Source organism: Zootoca vivipara, chromosome 2 (assembly GCF_963506605.1).
Source record: "Zootoca vivipara chromosome 2, rZooViv1.1, whole genome shotgun sequence".
NCBI classification, from domain to species: Eukaryota; Metazoa; Chordata; class Lepidosauria; order Squamata; family Lacertidae; genus Zootoca; species Zootoca vivipara.
The window spans coordinates 912,081-929,585 of NC_083277.1; the positions used below are offsets into that span (position 1 = coordinate 912,081).

The window sequence follows — 17,505 nt, forward strand, 5'->3', positions numbered from 1 at the left end:
GACACGACCTTACAAGGAGCCGCTCGGGACTTCGTGGAAAGCATGGCCTCCATGGGGCTGTCCCTGAATAAGCCTGGCCCAACTCATAGCCGCGGACATGCCTTGGACCTGGTGTTTACCTCTATGGATGTTGGTGATCTGACACTAAGTAAAAGTGAAACTAACGAAGTGCCATGGTCAGATCACTACCTGGTGCAACTGGACTTCTCCGCGACCCTTCCCCTCTGCAGGGAGGTGGGACCTATTCGGATGGTCCGCCCCCGCCACTTAATGGATCCAATTGGCTTCCAGAGAGTGGTAGGGGATGTTTTATCCCATGTTGATGGCCTCTCAGCTGATTCCCTAGTGGCGCGCTGGAATGTGGAGTTAACCGGGGCCATTGACTGTTTGGCTTCGAAGCGCCCTCTCCGATTGCATGGAGCCCGGACAGCCCCGTGGTTTTCCCCAGAGCTGAGGGCGATGAAACAGTTGCTGAGACGGCTAGAGCGCCGGTGCCGGAAAACTCATTCTGTATCCGACCGAACACGGGCTAGAGCTCAACTTGGAGCCTACCAAGTGGCAATAGTGTCGGCGAAGAGGACCTCCTTCACTGTTTCTATTCGATCTGCAGAAAACAGCAGCAGGAGACTGTTCCAGGTGGTTCGCAATCTAGCCGAACTACCTTTGTCATCGGGGCCTGATAGGTACCCCAATATCTCCTGCAATGCTTTTGCAAAGTTTTTTGCAGATAAAGTCGCTCAGATTCGGAGGGAGGTAGACTCCACCGTGGGAGCAGGGCCGGGGCGGGAGAGTGCTGGAGTGTGCTGGTAAATGCTTCCCTCTATGAGGGAGTATTCCCAACCCCGCTGAAAGAGGCAGTCATTAAACCGCTGTTTAAAAAACCCATCTTTAGATGCGGCTAATATGGCCAACTATCACCCAGTCTCAAATCTTCCATTCTTGGGCAAGGTGATTGAACGAGTGGTTGCTGAACAACTCCAGGCACGCCTGGAAGAAGCGGACCATTTGGATCCCTTCCAGTCAGGGTTCAGGCCTCATCATGGGACTGAAACTGCCTTGGTCGCACTGGTTGATGATCTCCGGCAGGCTAGAGATAAAGGTGAGAGCTTTTTCCTAGTCCTGCTGGATCTCTCAGCGGCTTTTGACACCATCGACCATAACATCCTTCTGGACCGTCTAGAGGGGTTGGGAGCTGGGGGCACTGTCATACAGTGGTTCCGCTCCTTCCTTCTGGGCTGTGTTCAGAAAGTGGTGGTGGGGGATGAGTGTTCAGACCCCTGGGCTCTCACTTGTGGGGTGCCTCAGGGTTCTGTCCTCTCCCACATGCTTTTTAACATCTACATGCAGCCGCTGGGAGAGATCATCAGGGGGTTTGGGCTGGGTGTTCATCAGTATGCGGACGATACCCAGCTCTACCTCTCTTTCAAATCAGAACCAGTGAAGGCGGTGAAGGTCCTGTGTGAGTGCCTGGAGGCGGTTGGAGGATGGATGGCGGCTAACAGATTGAGGTTGAATCCTGACAAGACAGAAGTACTGATCGTGGGGGACAGGAGGCGGGCAGGTGTGGAGGATTCCCTGGTTCTGAATGGGGTAACTGTGCCCCTGAAGGACCAGGTGCGCAGCCTGGGAGTCATTTTGGACTCACAGTTGTCCATGGAGGCACAGGTCAATTCTGTGTCCAGGGCAGCTGTCTATCAGCTCCATCTGGTACGCAGGCTCAGACCCTACCTGCCTGCAGACTGTCCAGCAAGAGTAAGAGTGGTGCATGCTCTAGTTATCTCCCGCTTGGACTACTGCAATGCGCTCTACGTGGGGCTACCCTTGAAGGTGACTCGGAAACTACAACTAATCCAGAATGCGGCAGCTAGACTGGTGACTGGGAGCGGCCGCCGAGACCACATAACACCGGTCTTGAAATATCTACATTGGCTCCCAGTACGTTTCCGAGCACAATTCAAAGTGTTGGTGCTGACCTTTCAAGCCCTAAATGGCCTCGGTCAAGTATACCTGAAGGAGCGTCTCCACCTCCATCATTCTGCCCGGACACTGAGGTCCAGCACTGAGGGCCATCTGGCAGTTCCCTCGTTGCGAGAAGCCAAGTTGCAGGGAACTAGGCAGAGGGCCTTCTCGGTGGTGGCGCCTGCCCTCCCAACAGATGTCAAAGAGGAAAACAACTACCAGACTTTTAGAAGACATCTGAAGGCAGCCCTGTTCAGGGAGGCTTTTAATGTTTAATAGACTATTGTGTTTTATTTTCCTGTTGGAAGCCGCCCAGAGTGGCTGGGGAAACCCAGCCAGATGGGCGGGGTATAAATAATAAATTATTATTATTATTATTGTTGTTGTTGTTGTTGTTGTTTAGTCGTTTAGTCGTGTCCGACTCTTCGTGACCCCATGGACCATAGCACGTCAGGCACTCCTGTCTTCCACTGCCTCCCGCAGTTTGGTCAAACTATTATTATTAAAGGTTCTTTAATTCCTCCTCACTTTCTGCCATCAAGGTTGTGTCATCTGCATACCTGAGGTTGTTGATATTTATTCCGGCAATCTTAATTCCGTCTTGGGATTCATCTAGTCCAGCCTTTCGCATGATGAATTCTGCATATAAGTTAAATAAGCAGGGAGACAATATACAACCTTGTCGTACTCCTTTCCCAATTTTGAACCAATCAGTTGTTCCATATCTAGTTTTAACTGTAGCTTCTTGTCCCACATAGAGATTTCTCAGGAGACAGATGAGGTGATCAGGCACTCCCATTTCTTTAAGAACTTGCCATAGTTTGCTGTGGTCGACACAGTCAAAGGCTTTTGCATAGTCAATGAAGCAGAAGTAGACGTTTTTCTGGAACTCTCTAGCTTTCTCCATAATCCAGCGCATGTTTGCTATTTGGTCTCTGGTTCCTCTGCCCTTTCGAAATCCAGCTTGCACTTCTGGGAGTTCTCGGTCCACATACTGCCTAAGCCTGCCTTGTAGAATTTTAAGCATAACCTTGCTAGCGTGTGAAATGAGCGCAATTGTGCGGTAGTTGGAGCATTCTTTGGCACTGCCCTTCTTTGGAATTGGGATGTAGACTGATCTTCTCCAATCCTCTGGCCATTGCTGAGTTTTCCAAACTTGCTGGCATATTGGGTGTAGCACCTTAACAGCATCATCTTTTAAAATTTTAAATAGTTCAGCTGGAATATCATCACTTCCACTGGCCTTGTTATTAGCAGTGCTTTCTAAGGCCCATTTGACCTCACTCTCCAAGATTTCTGGCTCAAGGTCAGCAACCACACTACCTGGGGTGTACGAGACCTCCATATATTCTGGTATAATTCCTCTGTGTATTCTTGCCACCTCTTCTTGATGTCTTCTGCTTCTGTTAGGTCCTTACCACTTTTGTCCTTTATTATGGTAATCTTTGTACGAAATGTTCCTTTCATATCTCCAATTTTCTTGAACAGATCTCTGGTTTTCCCCATTCTGTTGTTTTCCTCTATTTATTTGCATTGCTTGTTTAAGAAGGCCCTCTTGTCTCTCCTTGCTATTTTTTGGAAATCTGCATTCAGATTCCTGTATCTTTCCCTATCTCCCTTGAATTTTGCTTGCCTCCTTTCCCCCGCTATTTTTAAGGCCTCGTTGGACAGCCATTTTGCTTTCTTGCATTTCCTTTTCCTTGGGATGGTTTTCGTTGCTGTATAATGTTACGAGCCTCCATCCATAGTTCTTCAGGCACTCTGTCCACCAAATCTAAATCCTTAAACCTGTTCCTCACTTCCACTGTGTATTCATAAGGGATTTGATTCAGATTGTATCTTACTGGCCCAGTGGTTTTTCCTACTTTCTTCAGTTTAAGCTTGAATTTTGCTATAATAAGCTGATGATCTGAGTTACAGTCAGCTCCGGGTCTTGTTTTTGCTGACTGTATAGAGCTTCTCCATCTTTGGCTGCAGAGAATATAATCAATCTGATTTCTATGCTGCCCATTTGGTGATATCCATGTGTAGAGTCATCTCTTGTGTTGTTACAGTCAGCTCCAGGTCTTGTTTTTGCTGACCAGAGCAGAATACAGTGGTACTATTATTTCCCTTGATCTAGATGCTATACTCTTATTGATGCAGCCCAGAATTGCATTGGCTTTTTGAGCTGCTGCATCACACTGCTGACTAAGGAACACGTCTGTGTGTCACAATGTAACATTCTTTCGTGGTATGAGAAATGTTAACTATTTTGTGGAGGGTTAAATGTTAATAGATAATGATAATTTGTAATATTGTGAGTCAAATAATTTATAAAAGAGTCAACCGACCCGGGACAACTTCTGTGCATATAAATACCACACTGTGAAGCCGACATTTAAGAAGGCCTGGTTAGTTCAGACCAGCCTGGTCATTGTTTAAAAAGGCATAAGTGGAAGAAGAATATTCAAAGAGAAAACAGTTGATATCCCTCCATTTGGGGTTCACGGTGGGGATGTTAGAATTCCAGACACTTGCTGAGCTCCATCAAAATATTGGTGGTTCATCACATAGAGCTATGCATGGAATTTCAAAACAGATATTGTGATCCAGCAGGAAGCCTTACCGAGAGAGTCCAGGATCCCACGATTCTCCTCCATGACTTCCTTATGCAGAGCTCTCTGGTCAGGATCCAGCAACACCCGTTCCTCGTCTGAGAAACGAATGGCAACATCTTCAAAGCACACTGGACCCTAAAAGAAAGAGGGAAATGTCCTCTTAGACAACATAAAGATGATCTCACCTGAAATATGGCAAGCTTAGCTTAGAAGTTTATATTAGCATTAAGTATTAAATATATGAAGAAAGTAGCAAACTCTGATAAATAATTCTAGCGCCATTTCAGCCTTTGTGAGGAGCCACTTTGACAGAAGCCAAGGAAAGGAGAGAGATTTGTTCGGCTCAAAGGCAAACTGGCTGCCCCACCCCTCAGCCTCTTTCCCCACATGTTCCCATCCCCCTACCTGATCTGGTTCCACAGCCGCTGCTTCCCCTTCGCCACCATGAAAAGAGGGAGGAGGAGGTCTTGATGCCATTGTTCCCTCACCTGCAAGAGACAAAGGGAAGTGGGAAACCCAGAACATATGATTCTCTCTGCGGTTCAGCTGTGCATCTTGAACTACAGACGAGCCTCAGAAAAAAAGTCTCACCTGCCAAACACGTTTCAACACTTTAACCCATATTTTATTTGTGTAAAAATACTGTCTCTGTTCCTCTGGGCTCTTGTTTCCATATGTCTCCCATCAAAACATGAAAAGAACCCAATTATTAGTTCCAAAATGCACTAAATATTACAGAGGAAAAGCTCCTTCTTCCTTACCCAGTGATCTCTCTCTGGTGTCCAACAGAGTCCTCTCTGCCTCAGAGGAATCGGGGCCCATTTCCACAAGCAGATTCTTTCCCTGAAAGAGCAACACGGATTCAAAACAGAGAATGAGGGATTAGAAAACAACAACTTGAGGGGTATCAGATCTCATTCCATGGATCCTATTTATAAAGGGATGGGACATTAGTACCGCATTTTGGGATACTCTCCCTCTTGTTTGGAAGTCCTTGGGAGTTTCCAGAGGAAAGTCTCTCTCACCTGCTTTCTCTCTTCCTGCTCCCTCTCCTCTGCCTGACTCAGGAGGAAACCTTCAGCCAGGGCCACTGCCTGGGAACTGGTCTCTGCTCCACATTCCCTCACCCAGCTCTCCATCTCTGGGGGAAGGACAGCCAGGAACTGCTCCAAGATCACCAGGTCCAGCATCTCAGCTTTCGTGTGCCTTTCTGGCTTCAGCCACTGACGGAAAAGGCGGTAGAGTCGGCTGCAAACTTCTCGGGGTCCGTCGGCCTCCTGGTAGCAGAACTGCCTGAACTGTTGGCTCTGCACATCGGAGCAAAGAGTGTCTTCCTCACCCAGGATCCTTTGCATGGAGTTTTCCCAGAATCCCCCACTTATTCCAGTTTGCATATCATGGTCTCTTCCCACTTCAGGGCCAGCTGAGTCTTGCTCCTCCATCTGGGCTCTCAGGAAGCCTCCAAGAGATCGGAGGGAATCCCTTGGTCTTCTGCCAGGTTCTGTCTGTGCGAATCAGAGATGCCAGCAAATCCTATAAAAGCAAATGTGTTGCTCTGTTGTAAAATTGAAACACCATCAGGAGAAGTAAAACATTCATTGAACAAGCCTTCATGCTCAGAAAACCGAACTAACTAATGGCCAGCCGTTAATCCCCCTTTCCTGAGCAAGATTCTGGGTTTTTTTTTGGGGGGGGGGGTCACGGACCAGATGCAGGTGCTGCTCCTAGAGGAAACCGATTCCCTTGAAACCTACAGATCGCCCTGTATGATGACCTCTGTCCAGAGAGACACATAATGGGAAACATGGCCTTGTTTATTCCCCTCAACCTCTCTGCCCCAGTTAGGGGTGGGTGACTCCCCTTTGCGCTGGTCCTGGTCCTACTGGGATGGGCATTCCCAGAGGGGGTTGCTGGGGGGGGGGGGCTTCTCACCCTGGAGAGCCTTCAATGTGGGGCTGTTCAACATCTATATGAAACCTCATGACGAGGAGGAATACTCTCCCTCCTCAACTATTTATGGAGAGCCCAGGGCAGGGGTCCCCAAACGAAGGCCCGGGGCCCAGATGCGGCCCAGTCGCCTTCTCAATCCGACCCGCAGACGGTCCGGGAATCAGCATGTTTTTACATGAGTAGAATGTGTCCTTTTATTTATAATGCATCTCTGTGGGGCAGAGGAATTCATTCATATTTCCCCCCCAAAAAAAATATAGTCCGGTCCCCCACAAGGTCTGAGGGACAATGGAGCGGCCCCCTGCTGAAAGAGTTTGCTGACCCCTGGCCCAGGGCTTCATCTGCAGCCTCCCCCCCCCCCCAAGACCCCCTCCGTCCCCAACGGGCCAAGCGATGCCCGGGTGCCGAGCAGGGAGAGCCCTGCCCCCCTCCCTGGATGGTCTGCACCCAGATTGGGGGGGTGCCCCATGCATGCTCTGACCAGGCCCCCCCGGCACCCTCCCCCCCCTGCAGGCAATCCTGGGACCCCCCACCTCCCCATTGCACCCGGAGGGAAAGGGAGGCCAGACTCACCCCTAAGCAGCTCTGGAGAGAGAGAGAGGGGGGGGGGGAGGGACTGGCGAGGGAGGGGCCTGGGCAAGGGAGGACCCCCCCCCCCGCACCTCCACTTTCTGTCCTCTCTAGCAATCCAGCTCTTTTCCTTTTAACCCTTGGCAAGCCAAGCACAAGCGGAGCACCACTCTCTCCCCCTCGGGAGGAGGAACCACGTGCATCCCCCCAAGAGATGCTCCATTTGGGAGACCCTCTTCAGCCCCCCCCCATAGAAGAAGAAGGGGACCCCTCACTAGAAGCAGAGCGTAGGAGAGTCTGGAAGGGAACCCGAGGGTCATCTAGTCCACCCCGCCAGGCAGAGGAATCTCAGCTCAAGCATCCCTGACGGACGGACCCCCAACCTTTGCAGAAATCTCGCTTCCCCATGTCCTCCTTGTTTTCTTCCAGGTCGCCTTGGGTCTGGAGGGAGACGCAGAGGCAGAGAGGAGAGGGAAGGGAGAGGGGGGCATCATCCAGAGCAAAAGACACACACCCCAGTCCCTGCTGCCGCTCTCCTGTGCCAGAGCTGCCTGGGGGCCCCACCTGGGAACCTCCTCTCTCATCCCCCTGGGGTGCATTGGGAGAAGGGAGAATCGCAGGGCTGCGGGGAGTAGCATGCGGTGACCCCCAAGTCAGGGAGCAGACTAGAGTCCTGCCCCCTTCCTCTCTGCTCACCATTTGGGTCCAGGCACTGCTTGCCCCCTTGGGGAGGGGTCTTTGGGTCAGGGAGAAAGCGCAGCATCGAATAAACCCCATTGTGATGGAGGAGCCATCAGAGAGAAGCAAATACTCCTATTGATGCAGCCCAGAATTGATGCAGCCCAGAATTGCATTGGCTTTTTTAGCTGCTGCATCACACTGTTGACTCATGTCAAGTCTGTGGTCTACCAAGACTCCTAGATCCTTTTCACATGTACTGCTCTCAAGCCAGGTGTCTCCCATCCTGTATTTGTGCCTTTCATTTTTTTTGCCCAAGTGTAGTACCTTACATTTCTCCCTGTTAAAATTCTTCTTGTTTGCTTTGGCCCAGTTGTCTAATCTGTTAAGGTCATTTTGAAGTGTGATCCTGTCCTCTGGGGTGTTAGCCACCCCTCCCAATTTGGTGTCATCTGTAAACTTACTCAGGATGCCCTCAAGCCCATCATCCAAGTCATTGATAAAGATGTTGAATAAGACTGGGCCCAAGACAGAACCCTGTGGCACCCCACTAGTCACTACTCTCCAGGATGAGGAGGAGCCATTGATGAGCACCTTTTGGGTTCGGTCAGCCAGCCAGTTACAAATCCACTGAATGCCTCTTTACAGACCAGCAGCTTTTACAGCCTCAGAGACCCCAGAGGTATTAAATCAGCTGTTTTATGCTACAAAAGAAGACCCTCTATTACCTTGTATAAATGTTTATTATAGCAAACCAGTTTAATACACAGTTCATAAAGGAGAAATGAAATCTTGACCAAATAATGGGAAACTGTTTTATCTCTGGACTTCAAATTAAGACACATGAAAGAAAAAATAATATTTTGAGCTTACTGGATTCCATTGCACTTATTTGTGAAAGGACTATCTAAGACATCTAGGTGCTGGAGATGAAACAGGGATAATGCTTCTCTGAAACACAGGTTTGAAAAATGACGTACATTGATAAAGTTTCGATAGAAGGTAATAGAGATGATCAACACAACTGTACGGAATAACCCTAGATTTGCAGAGGAAAACATCCTTTTCAATTATATTCCCAAAACATGGAATCTAACTAAGGGACAATACGAACAAACTCTCTGCACCCATACTACGGCACAAGGACAGGTATAGATGAACTGGAAAAATAAAAATGAGTCTCTCTTCCACAATTGGATTGAAGATATATACAAACTCGCAACATGTGAACAAGTTGTGTACAAATGTAGACTTCCGATGGAACAATGATATCTGGAACCATATCAAGGACTGGTTAACTACATTTCTTTTGTAATTTATACTTTCTTTGTTATTCTGTTTTGTTTTCTACATGGGTATTATTTCTTTTCATTTTTGTGTGTCTTACTGTGTGCACCTTGAGGCAGACATCCTGGAAAGTGAAGTCAAATGGGCCTTAGAAAGCACTGCTAATAACAAGGCCAGTGGAAGTGATGATATTCCAGCTGAACTATTTAAAATTTTAAAAGATGATGCTGTTGAGGTGCTACACCCAATATGCCAGCAAGTTTGGAAAACTCAGCAATGGCCAGAGGATTGGAGAAGATCAGTCTACATCCCAATTCCAAAGAAGGGCAGTGCCAAAGAATGCTCCAACTACCGCACAATTGCGCTCATTTCACACGCTAGCAAGGTTATGCTTAAAATTCTACAAGGCAGGCTTAGGCAGTATGTGGACCGAGAACTCCCAGAAGTGCAAGCTGGATTTCGAAAGGGCAGAGGAACCAGAGACCAAATAGCAAACATGCGCTGGATTATGGAGAAAGCTAGAGAGTTCCAGAAAAACGTCTACTTCTGCTTCATTGACTATGCAAAAGCCTTTGACTATGTCGACCACAGCAAACTATGGCAAGTTCTTAAAGAAATGGGAGTGCCTGATCACCTCATCTGTCTCCTGAGAAATCTCTATGTGGGACAAGAAGCTACAGTTAGAACTGGATATGGAACAACTGATTGGTTCAAAATTGGGAAAGGAGTACGACAAGGTTGTATATTGTCTCCCTGCTTATTTAACTTATATGCAGAATTCATCATGCGAAAGGCTGGACTAGCTGAATCCCAAGCCGGAATTAAGATTGCCGGAAGAAATATCAACAACCTCAGATATGCTGATGACACAACCTTGATGGCAGAAAGTGAGGAGGAATTAAAGAACCTTTTAATGAGGGTGAAAGAGGAGAGTGCAAAATATGGTCTGAAGCTCAACAACAACAAAACCAAGATCATGGCCACTGGTCCCATCACCTCCTGGCAAATAGAAGGGGAAGAAATGGAGGCAGTGAGAGATTTTACTTTATTGGGCTCCTTATCACTGCAGATGGTGACAGCAGTCATGAAATTAAAAGACACCAGCTTCTTGGCTGAAAAGCAATGACAAACCTAGACAGCATCTTTAAAAAAGCAGAGACATCACCTTGCCGACAAAGGTCCGTATAGTTAAAGCTATGGTTTTCCCAGTAGTGATGTATGGAAGTGAGAGCTGGACCATAAAGAAGGCTGATCGCCGAAGAATTGATGCTTTTGAATTATGGTGCTGGAGGAGACTCTTGAGAGTCCCATGGACTGCAAGAAGATCAAACCGCTCCATTCTGAAGGAAATCAGCCCTGAGTGCTCACTGGAAGGACAGATCGTGAAGCTGAGGCTCCAATACTTTGGCCACCTCATGAGAAGAGAAGAATCCTTGGAAAAGACCTTGATGTTGGGAAAGATGGAGGGCACTAGGAGAAGGGGACGACAGAGGACGAGATGGTTGGACAGTGTTCTCGAAGCTACAAACATGAGTTTGACCAAACTGCAGGAAGCAGTGGAAGACAGGAGTGCCTGGCGTGCTATGGTCCATGGGGTCACAAAGAGTCGGACACGACTAAACGACTAAACAACAACAACAACACTGTGTGCACCTGTCATTATAGAATCAGAGAGTTGGAAGAGACCACAAGGGCCATCCAGTCCAACCCCCTGCCGAGCAGGAAACACCATCAAAGCATTCTTGACATATGCCTGTCAAGCTGCTGCTTAAAGACCTCCAAAGAAGGAGACTCCACCACACTCCTTGGCAGCAAATTCCACTGCCGAGCAGCTCTTACTGTCAGGAAGTTCTTCCTAATGTTGAGGTGGAATATTCTTTCTTGTAGTTTGATTATATACTTCTGATCTTTCAATAAAGAATATAAAGCTTTTTCTCCTCTCTGTAATTTCCTTGATGGGCTGTGAGACTGACCCTCTGACTGAAGCCCACATTCCATGCGCTGACAGGCTTCTCCCTTCTTATCACATTCCAAGCACTGACACAGTTCCCCCCACATTGACTACTGTTCCTTTAATAAAGCCTTTCCTACATTTCAAGCACTAAAATACAATACAGTGGACTAGAGCTAAAGGTAAAAACTTAACTACACAAAATGCATTCTGGAAGCTTACATCAATAATCAAATAATAGATCTTATTCTAATTGCTCCTGCTAAAAAATAATAATGCAATTTTTGCTGCCAACTGGTTATCTTGATCTGCTGGAAGAAAGGACACAGTATGGATGGTCGAGTGACCTGTCATAGACAATAATAGAGGGGCAATAACCTCACTCCTCAAATCTTTACAAAGAATGCAAGCCAGAAGCACACAAACTACTGATTCAGTAGTGCCCTCTCAACAAGGGACACCACTATTTTTTCCAGTGGAATTTTTTGAAATAGATCGAGTACAGCTGAAAGCAGTATATTTAATTTTGCATAGGTGAAAGCGCATCTATATTTTGGAATTGTTAATTTTTGCAAACGTCTTAAAATGACCAGGTGAAGAAAAACCATACCATGGACAAAATCTCCTTATTGTGGCCAAATTATTCTGTCAATCAGTATCATATAGGCCCTGTCTATGGGGTCACGAAGAGTCGGACACGACTAAACAACAACAACAATAATTAAATTATTTGCTTTACTGAAGCCCAGTGCTAATAACTGTTGTGGTGATTTTGGTTGACAACTTTAGTCCTAGCGCTCTCAGGACAATCTTGCGATACTAAGGGTAGTAGATCGCTGGGGTTTAAATTTAGCCAAAGCCAATAATTGAATGCCCTATGCCAAATCTGTAATTCGACAGAGAAGATTAGCCTCCAAGCGCAATGAAGCATTTGGAACACAGGATGGCACAGGGGGGAAATTGCCTTAGGAACTTAGACTGAACAGCTTCTATAAATCTGAGCCCCGTATAATAACTGTGCTAGGGGTTTAGCTTTAAACACTTCAAGGGCTGGTGGTGTGTGATTGCCACCTTTTGTATGGAAAAAAAAAGCATTACATAATTTTTTTGGCGCTTCAAGACACTTTTTCCTTTGCACATTTCTGGTGCGCTCTCCATGACCCTGTTGACCGAAAAACAAGGCAGAAATGTTTAAAGACTTTAACTTGTTCAATCAACTGATTCTCAAGATACCATCTATGGGCCCTATAGTTTCTTGAAGACACCATGACTTTAGTTTTCTTGTAATTCACAGCCAGCTGTTCTCTTCGGCAGTATCCTGAGAATGCCCTCATCCATTCTTAGGCCCACTTTTGCTTGAGATAGAAGTACCACATCATTTGCGTATAGTAATATAGAAATGGCTTTTGTGGCCATTGGTAATCTGGAGATGTTAAACCCTGGACAATATCATTTATATATAAATTAAATATATAAATTAAACAATGCTCTTAACTCCCTTTGTGGCTGGTACGGATCCTGCGAGCTGCTCATTTGTAGAGCAACGCACTTTCGGCACAGCGTTTTTATACAATAACAATAATCTTTTATCTATACTTGAAGAGTTCCGCTCATCCCACAGTCTTCTTCGAGAGATTGACTCGAATGCGGCTTTCAGACCAATGAAAGCCGTACATAGCACACCGCCTAGTTTCTTAACATACTTATCTATAAATTGGGCAAGTACAAAGCAATGGTCTATAGTGGATGTGCCTGATCTAATTCCTGCTCCATCAGGTTATCCAATCAACTAGCTTATTGTAAAGATGCTTTGCAGATAATCTGCTAATTACAGGTAGCAAACTAATTGGTCCATAACTAGCCGGAAGGCCCTTTTTAGAGTAAAGGGATTACTGCAGCTGTGGCCCAAACTTCAGGAAATAACCCGGATGAATCGATAAATGAGAATATTACCACCAGCAGGGAGGCCCACCAGGCGATGTTAGATTTCAACAGTTCTGGGGGCAAATAGTCTATGCCGGGTGCTTTATTATTATTTAACTGTGAAGCAAGGTACTTGACCTCAATACTGGAGGCCAGTATGGAAAAGTTTCCCAAAGATTCTGGCATTTGGTTGACCTCATCATCCTGCCCATGATAGAGTGAATGACAAGATTGGATCCATTCATTGGGTCTGATAGTACACACTGGAACATTGCAAGCATTCTCCAGGAGGCCTGATGTTGTACTCCAGAAGAGGGAGATGTCCTTATCATGAGAGGCCTTTATTGAGATACGCCAACCATGTTTTTCTGCTTTCTGTTCTCTCCCCCCCCCCCATCTTAGCAGAAGTTTCAAGCACCGATATCCTTCCCCAGTATGAATTTTTAAAAGGAGAGTGAGACTCCGCTTGAAATCGAAGCCGTTTCCACATCTCCGGCACTCAACGGGTTGCTCCCCGTGTGAGTGCCTTCATGTAAACTGAGGCTCTCCTTCCGACTGAAGCTCTTCCCACATTCGAAGCACTGAAATGGTTTGTGCCCAGTATGAATCCTCTGGTGGGAAGTCAGGTGTGTGCTCTGACTGAAGCTCTTCCCACATTCCAAGCACTGATAGGGTTTCTGCCCTGTATGAATTCTTTGATGCAGCTGGAGGCCGGTACTCTGTGCGAAGCTCTTTTCACAAACTAGGCATTGAAACGGTTTCTCCCCGCTGTGAATTCGTTGGTGGGTAGTTAGATTGCTCCTGTCGCGGAAGCTCTTCCCACATTCCAAGCACTGATAGGGTTTCTCGCCTGTATGAATTCTTTGATGGGCAGTGAGTTGGTTGTTCCGAGTGAAACTCTTCCCACACTCCAAGCACTCGTACGGTTTCTCCCCTGTGTGAGTTATCTGATGGAGAATGAGACCTGTGCTCTGTTTGAAGCTCTTTCCGCACTCTTGACATGGAAATGGTTTCTCCCCTGTGTGAATTCTCTGATGGGAAGTGAGGCAGGTGCTCTGACGGAAGCTCTTTCCGCATTCCAAGCACTGGTACGGTTTCTCCCCTGTGTGAATTCTTAGATGGAGCATGAGACTAGTGCTCTGTGTGAAGCTCTTTCCACACTCTGGGCATTGAAATGGTTTCTCCCCTCTGTGAATTCTCTGATGGGAAGCAAGATTCACCCTCTGACTGAAGCTCTTTCCGCATTCCAAGCACGGAAATGGCTTCTGTCCTGTGTGAGTTCTCTGATGAGAAGTGAGATTCACCCTCCGACTGAAGTTCTTTCCACAGTCCAAGCACTGGTACGGTTTCTCCCCTGTATGAATTCTCTGATGGGAAGTGAGTTGATCCTTCCGACTGAAGCTCTTTCCGCATTCCAAGCACGGGTACGGTTTCTCCCCTGTATGAGTTCTTTGATGGAGCATGAGACTGGTGCTCTGTGTGAAGCTCTTTCCGCACTCTTGGCAGTGAAATGGTTTCTGCCCTGTATGAATTCTCTGGTGGGAGGTGAGATCACCCCTCTGGCGGAAGCACTTTCCACATTCCAAGCACTGATACGGTTTGTGGCCCGTATGAATTCTTTGATGGGAAGTGAGACTTTCCTTCCAACTGAAGTTTTTCCCACATTCCAAGCACTGATAGGGTTTCTCCCCAGTATGAATTCTCTGATGGGAAGTGAGAGCGGAACTACGAATGAAGCTCCTCCCACATTCTAAGCACTGATAGGGCCTCTCCCCTGTATGAATTTTTTCGTGGGAAACAAGGTGGTCCTTTCGGCTGAAGCTCTTCCCGCATGTCAAGCACAGATATGGTTTCTCCCCCTTGTGCGTTCTGTCATGTGACGAGAGATTATCCCGCCAAATGAAGCTATTTATGCATTCCTGGTATTGATAGAGAAACCCAATGGGATTTATGTCATGGGAAGCAGAGAAGGAGCTCTGGCTGAAGTTCTCTCCATATTCCATATATGTATATGGCTCATCCACTGTGGAGATATTGTCAATCTCCCTTTCCAATTCATCACCACCTACAACAGAAAGACAAGGGGGAGGAAAGAGTAGACTCAACAGGTGATCAAGAGGACTAGAGAATAGAACCTAAGGTTAAGGTTTCACTGTTTAGGAATGTATCTGCCTTTTTTCTTTGCATTCATTTTTTGGTATATTTGTTTATTGAAAGAAATATTGAAAGAAATTACAATTAAATGATGGATGTAAAATATATTTCTGGGACTGTAAATGGATTGAACAGTAAGATGAAAAGAAACAAAATAGAGCACATATTAATTGGGGGGGGGGGGGGGAAGGGACGTTATTTGTTTGCAAGAAACACACGTTGCCAGAAAACGTAAGAGTCTTAATAAATAAAAAACTGGGTTCAGCATTTATCTCATCAGACAGGATAAAAAAGAGGAGTGATAATATATGCGAACCCTAGATTATCTGAGGATAAAATGTTAGATTATGGGGTGGCCAACTCCCAAGAGACTGCGATCGACTCACAGTTTAAAAAGTGACGTTTAAAACCCTTTTTGGGGTTTGGATCAAAGTTGTTGAGTTTTTTCAGGGAGGAGGTAAAATGTTGAGCTTTTTTTAGGGGAGCCACAGTTCTTCAGCCAATGATCTATCAGTGATCTACCAGTAGATCACGATCTACCTGTTGGACATGCCTGGATTATAATACTGAGATCTGAATGGAGGACCCTCATTAGAGTTAGGTAAAATGACTAGAGAAAAAAGAATCAAAGAAGACTTACAATAGCTAAACGACTAAACGACTAAACAACAACGTTATGATTAATTTTTGCAAAAGACAAAAGAGTTATTATAATTAAATAAGTTAATACCAAGAAATGAAAAACATCTAAAGAAGGCAGTTAAGGAAATAAAAGAATGACTCAAATTGAGGTGGTGGACAGAAGTCAACTCAAGAGACAAGAGTCTGTAATTCTAGAACAATGCGATTGAATGCTGGTGAAAGAGAACGGACGGAAGGGAGTTAGATGTGGGGCTTTACTATAGTTGTCACTTGCCTTTGTTGACTGGTATTAACTGACACATATATATGAGAACCTGAGATTCCAAAAGCCTGGCTCTCTTCTGGGAGGGGTTTTGTTTGGCCCAATCATTGTCAGTTGTCTCTCTGGTCAACCAAAACCTAACAGAAGCAACAACAAAAAACCTGGCAGAAGTTACTTCAACTTCCCTAATGACTCTGAAATCTACATTCTAAAAGGCCTGGGGACTTCAAACCAGCCTCATCTTTGTTTAAAGCGGCATAACTGGAGAAGAGAAAAAAGTCAATAGCCCTCCATTCAAGGTGAGCGCTGAGTGTATTAGAACCCCAGGTGCTGTAGGTGGCGCTGTTGGGCTCTACGCCATCCCAATAGTGGAGGCTCATCATATTGAGATCTGGATTGAATTTCAAAACTGATCTCATGATCCAGAAGGGAGCCCTACCGAGAGAGTCCACGATCCTATAATTCTCCTCCATGACCTCCATATGCAGAGCTCTCTGGTCAGGATCCAGCAACGCCCATTCCTCGTCTGTGAAACGAACAGCGACATCTTCAAAGCTCACCAGACCCTGGAATAATAAATAAATAAATAAATAAATACAAATTTATTATTTATACCCCGCCCATCTGGCTGGGTTTCCCCAGCCACTCTGGGCAGCTTCCAACAAACGTGCTGCGAGAAGCCAAGTTATAGGGAACCAGGCAGAGGGCCTTCTCGGTGGTGGCACTCACCCTGTGGAACGCCCTCCCATCAGATGTCAAAGAGATAAACAACTACCAGACTTTTAGGAGACATCTGAAGGCAGCCCTGTTTAGGGAAGCTTTAGGAAAGAGAAGGTTAAGGGGTGATATGATAGCCATGTTCAAATATATGAAAGGATGTCATATGCAGGAGAAAGACTGTTTTCTGCTGCTCCAGAGAAGCGGACACGGAGCAATGGATTCAAACTTCAAGAAAGAAGATTCCACCTAAACATTAGGAAGAACTCCCTGACAGTAAGAGCTGTTCGGCAGTGGAATTTGCTACCAAGGAGTGTGATGGAGTCTCCTTCTCTGGAGGTCTTTAAGCAGAGGCTTGACAGGCATATGTCAAGAATGCTTTGGTGGTGTTTCCTGCTTGGCAGGGGGTTGGACTGGATGGCCCTTGTGGTCTCTTCCAATTCTATGATTCTATGATTCTAATGTTTTAAACAGGGCTGCCTTCAGATGTCTTCTAAAAGTCTGGTAGTTTTCTCTCTCTTTGACATCTGATGGGAGGGCGTTCCACAGGGCGGGCGCCACCACCGAGAAGGCCCTCTGCCTGGTTCCCTCTAACTTGGCTTCTCGCAGTGAGGGAACCGCCAGAAGGCCCTCGGCACTGGATCTCAGTGTCCAGGCTGAACAATGGAGGTGGAGACACTCCTTCAGGTATACTGGACCGAGGCCGCTTAGGGCTTTCAAGGTCAGCACCAACACCTCCTATTAGGATTATCTGCTACACATTGTTTTCTGCCTGTTAATTGCTGTCTTGTTTTGATGGGATTGTATTGCTG

The 17,505-nt window shown here is 46.4% G+C and overlaps 1 protein-coding gene across 1 annotated transcript in view; it reads right to left on the bottom strand.

Annotated features, from left to right (window-relative positions):
• LOC118081212 (zinc finger protein 850-like) overlaps positions 1-17,505 on the bottom strand; it is a 42,630-nt gene that overhangs the window by 4,683 nt on the left and 20,442 nt on the right. Inside the window, exons 5-10 of the mRNA XM_060272202.1 lie at positions 16,416-16,542; positions 13,365-14,983; positions 5,585-6,064; positions 5,321-5,402; positions 4,965-5,047; positions 4,568-4,694 (exon numbers count right to left, since the gene is read on the bottom strand). Of these exons, the coding sequence (XP_060128185.1) occupies positions 4,568-4,694; positions 4,965-5,047; positions 5,321-5,402; positions 5,585-6,064; positions 13,365-14,983; positions 16,416-16,542 (2,518 nt within the window). The remainder of the gene's footprint in view (positions 1-4,567; positions 4,695-4,964; positions 5,048-5,320; positions 5,403-5,584; positions 6,065-13,364; positions 14,984-16,415; positions 16,543-17,505) is intronic.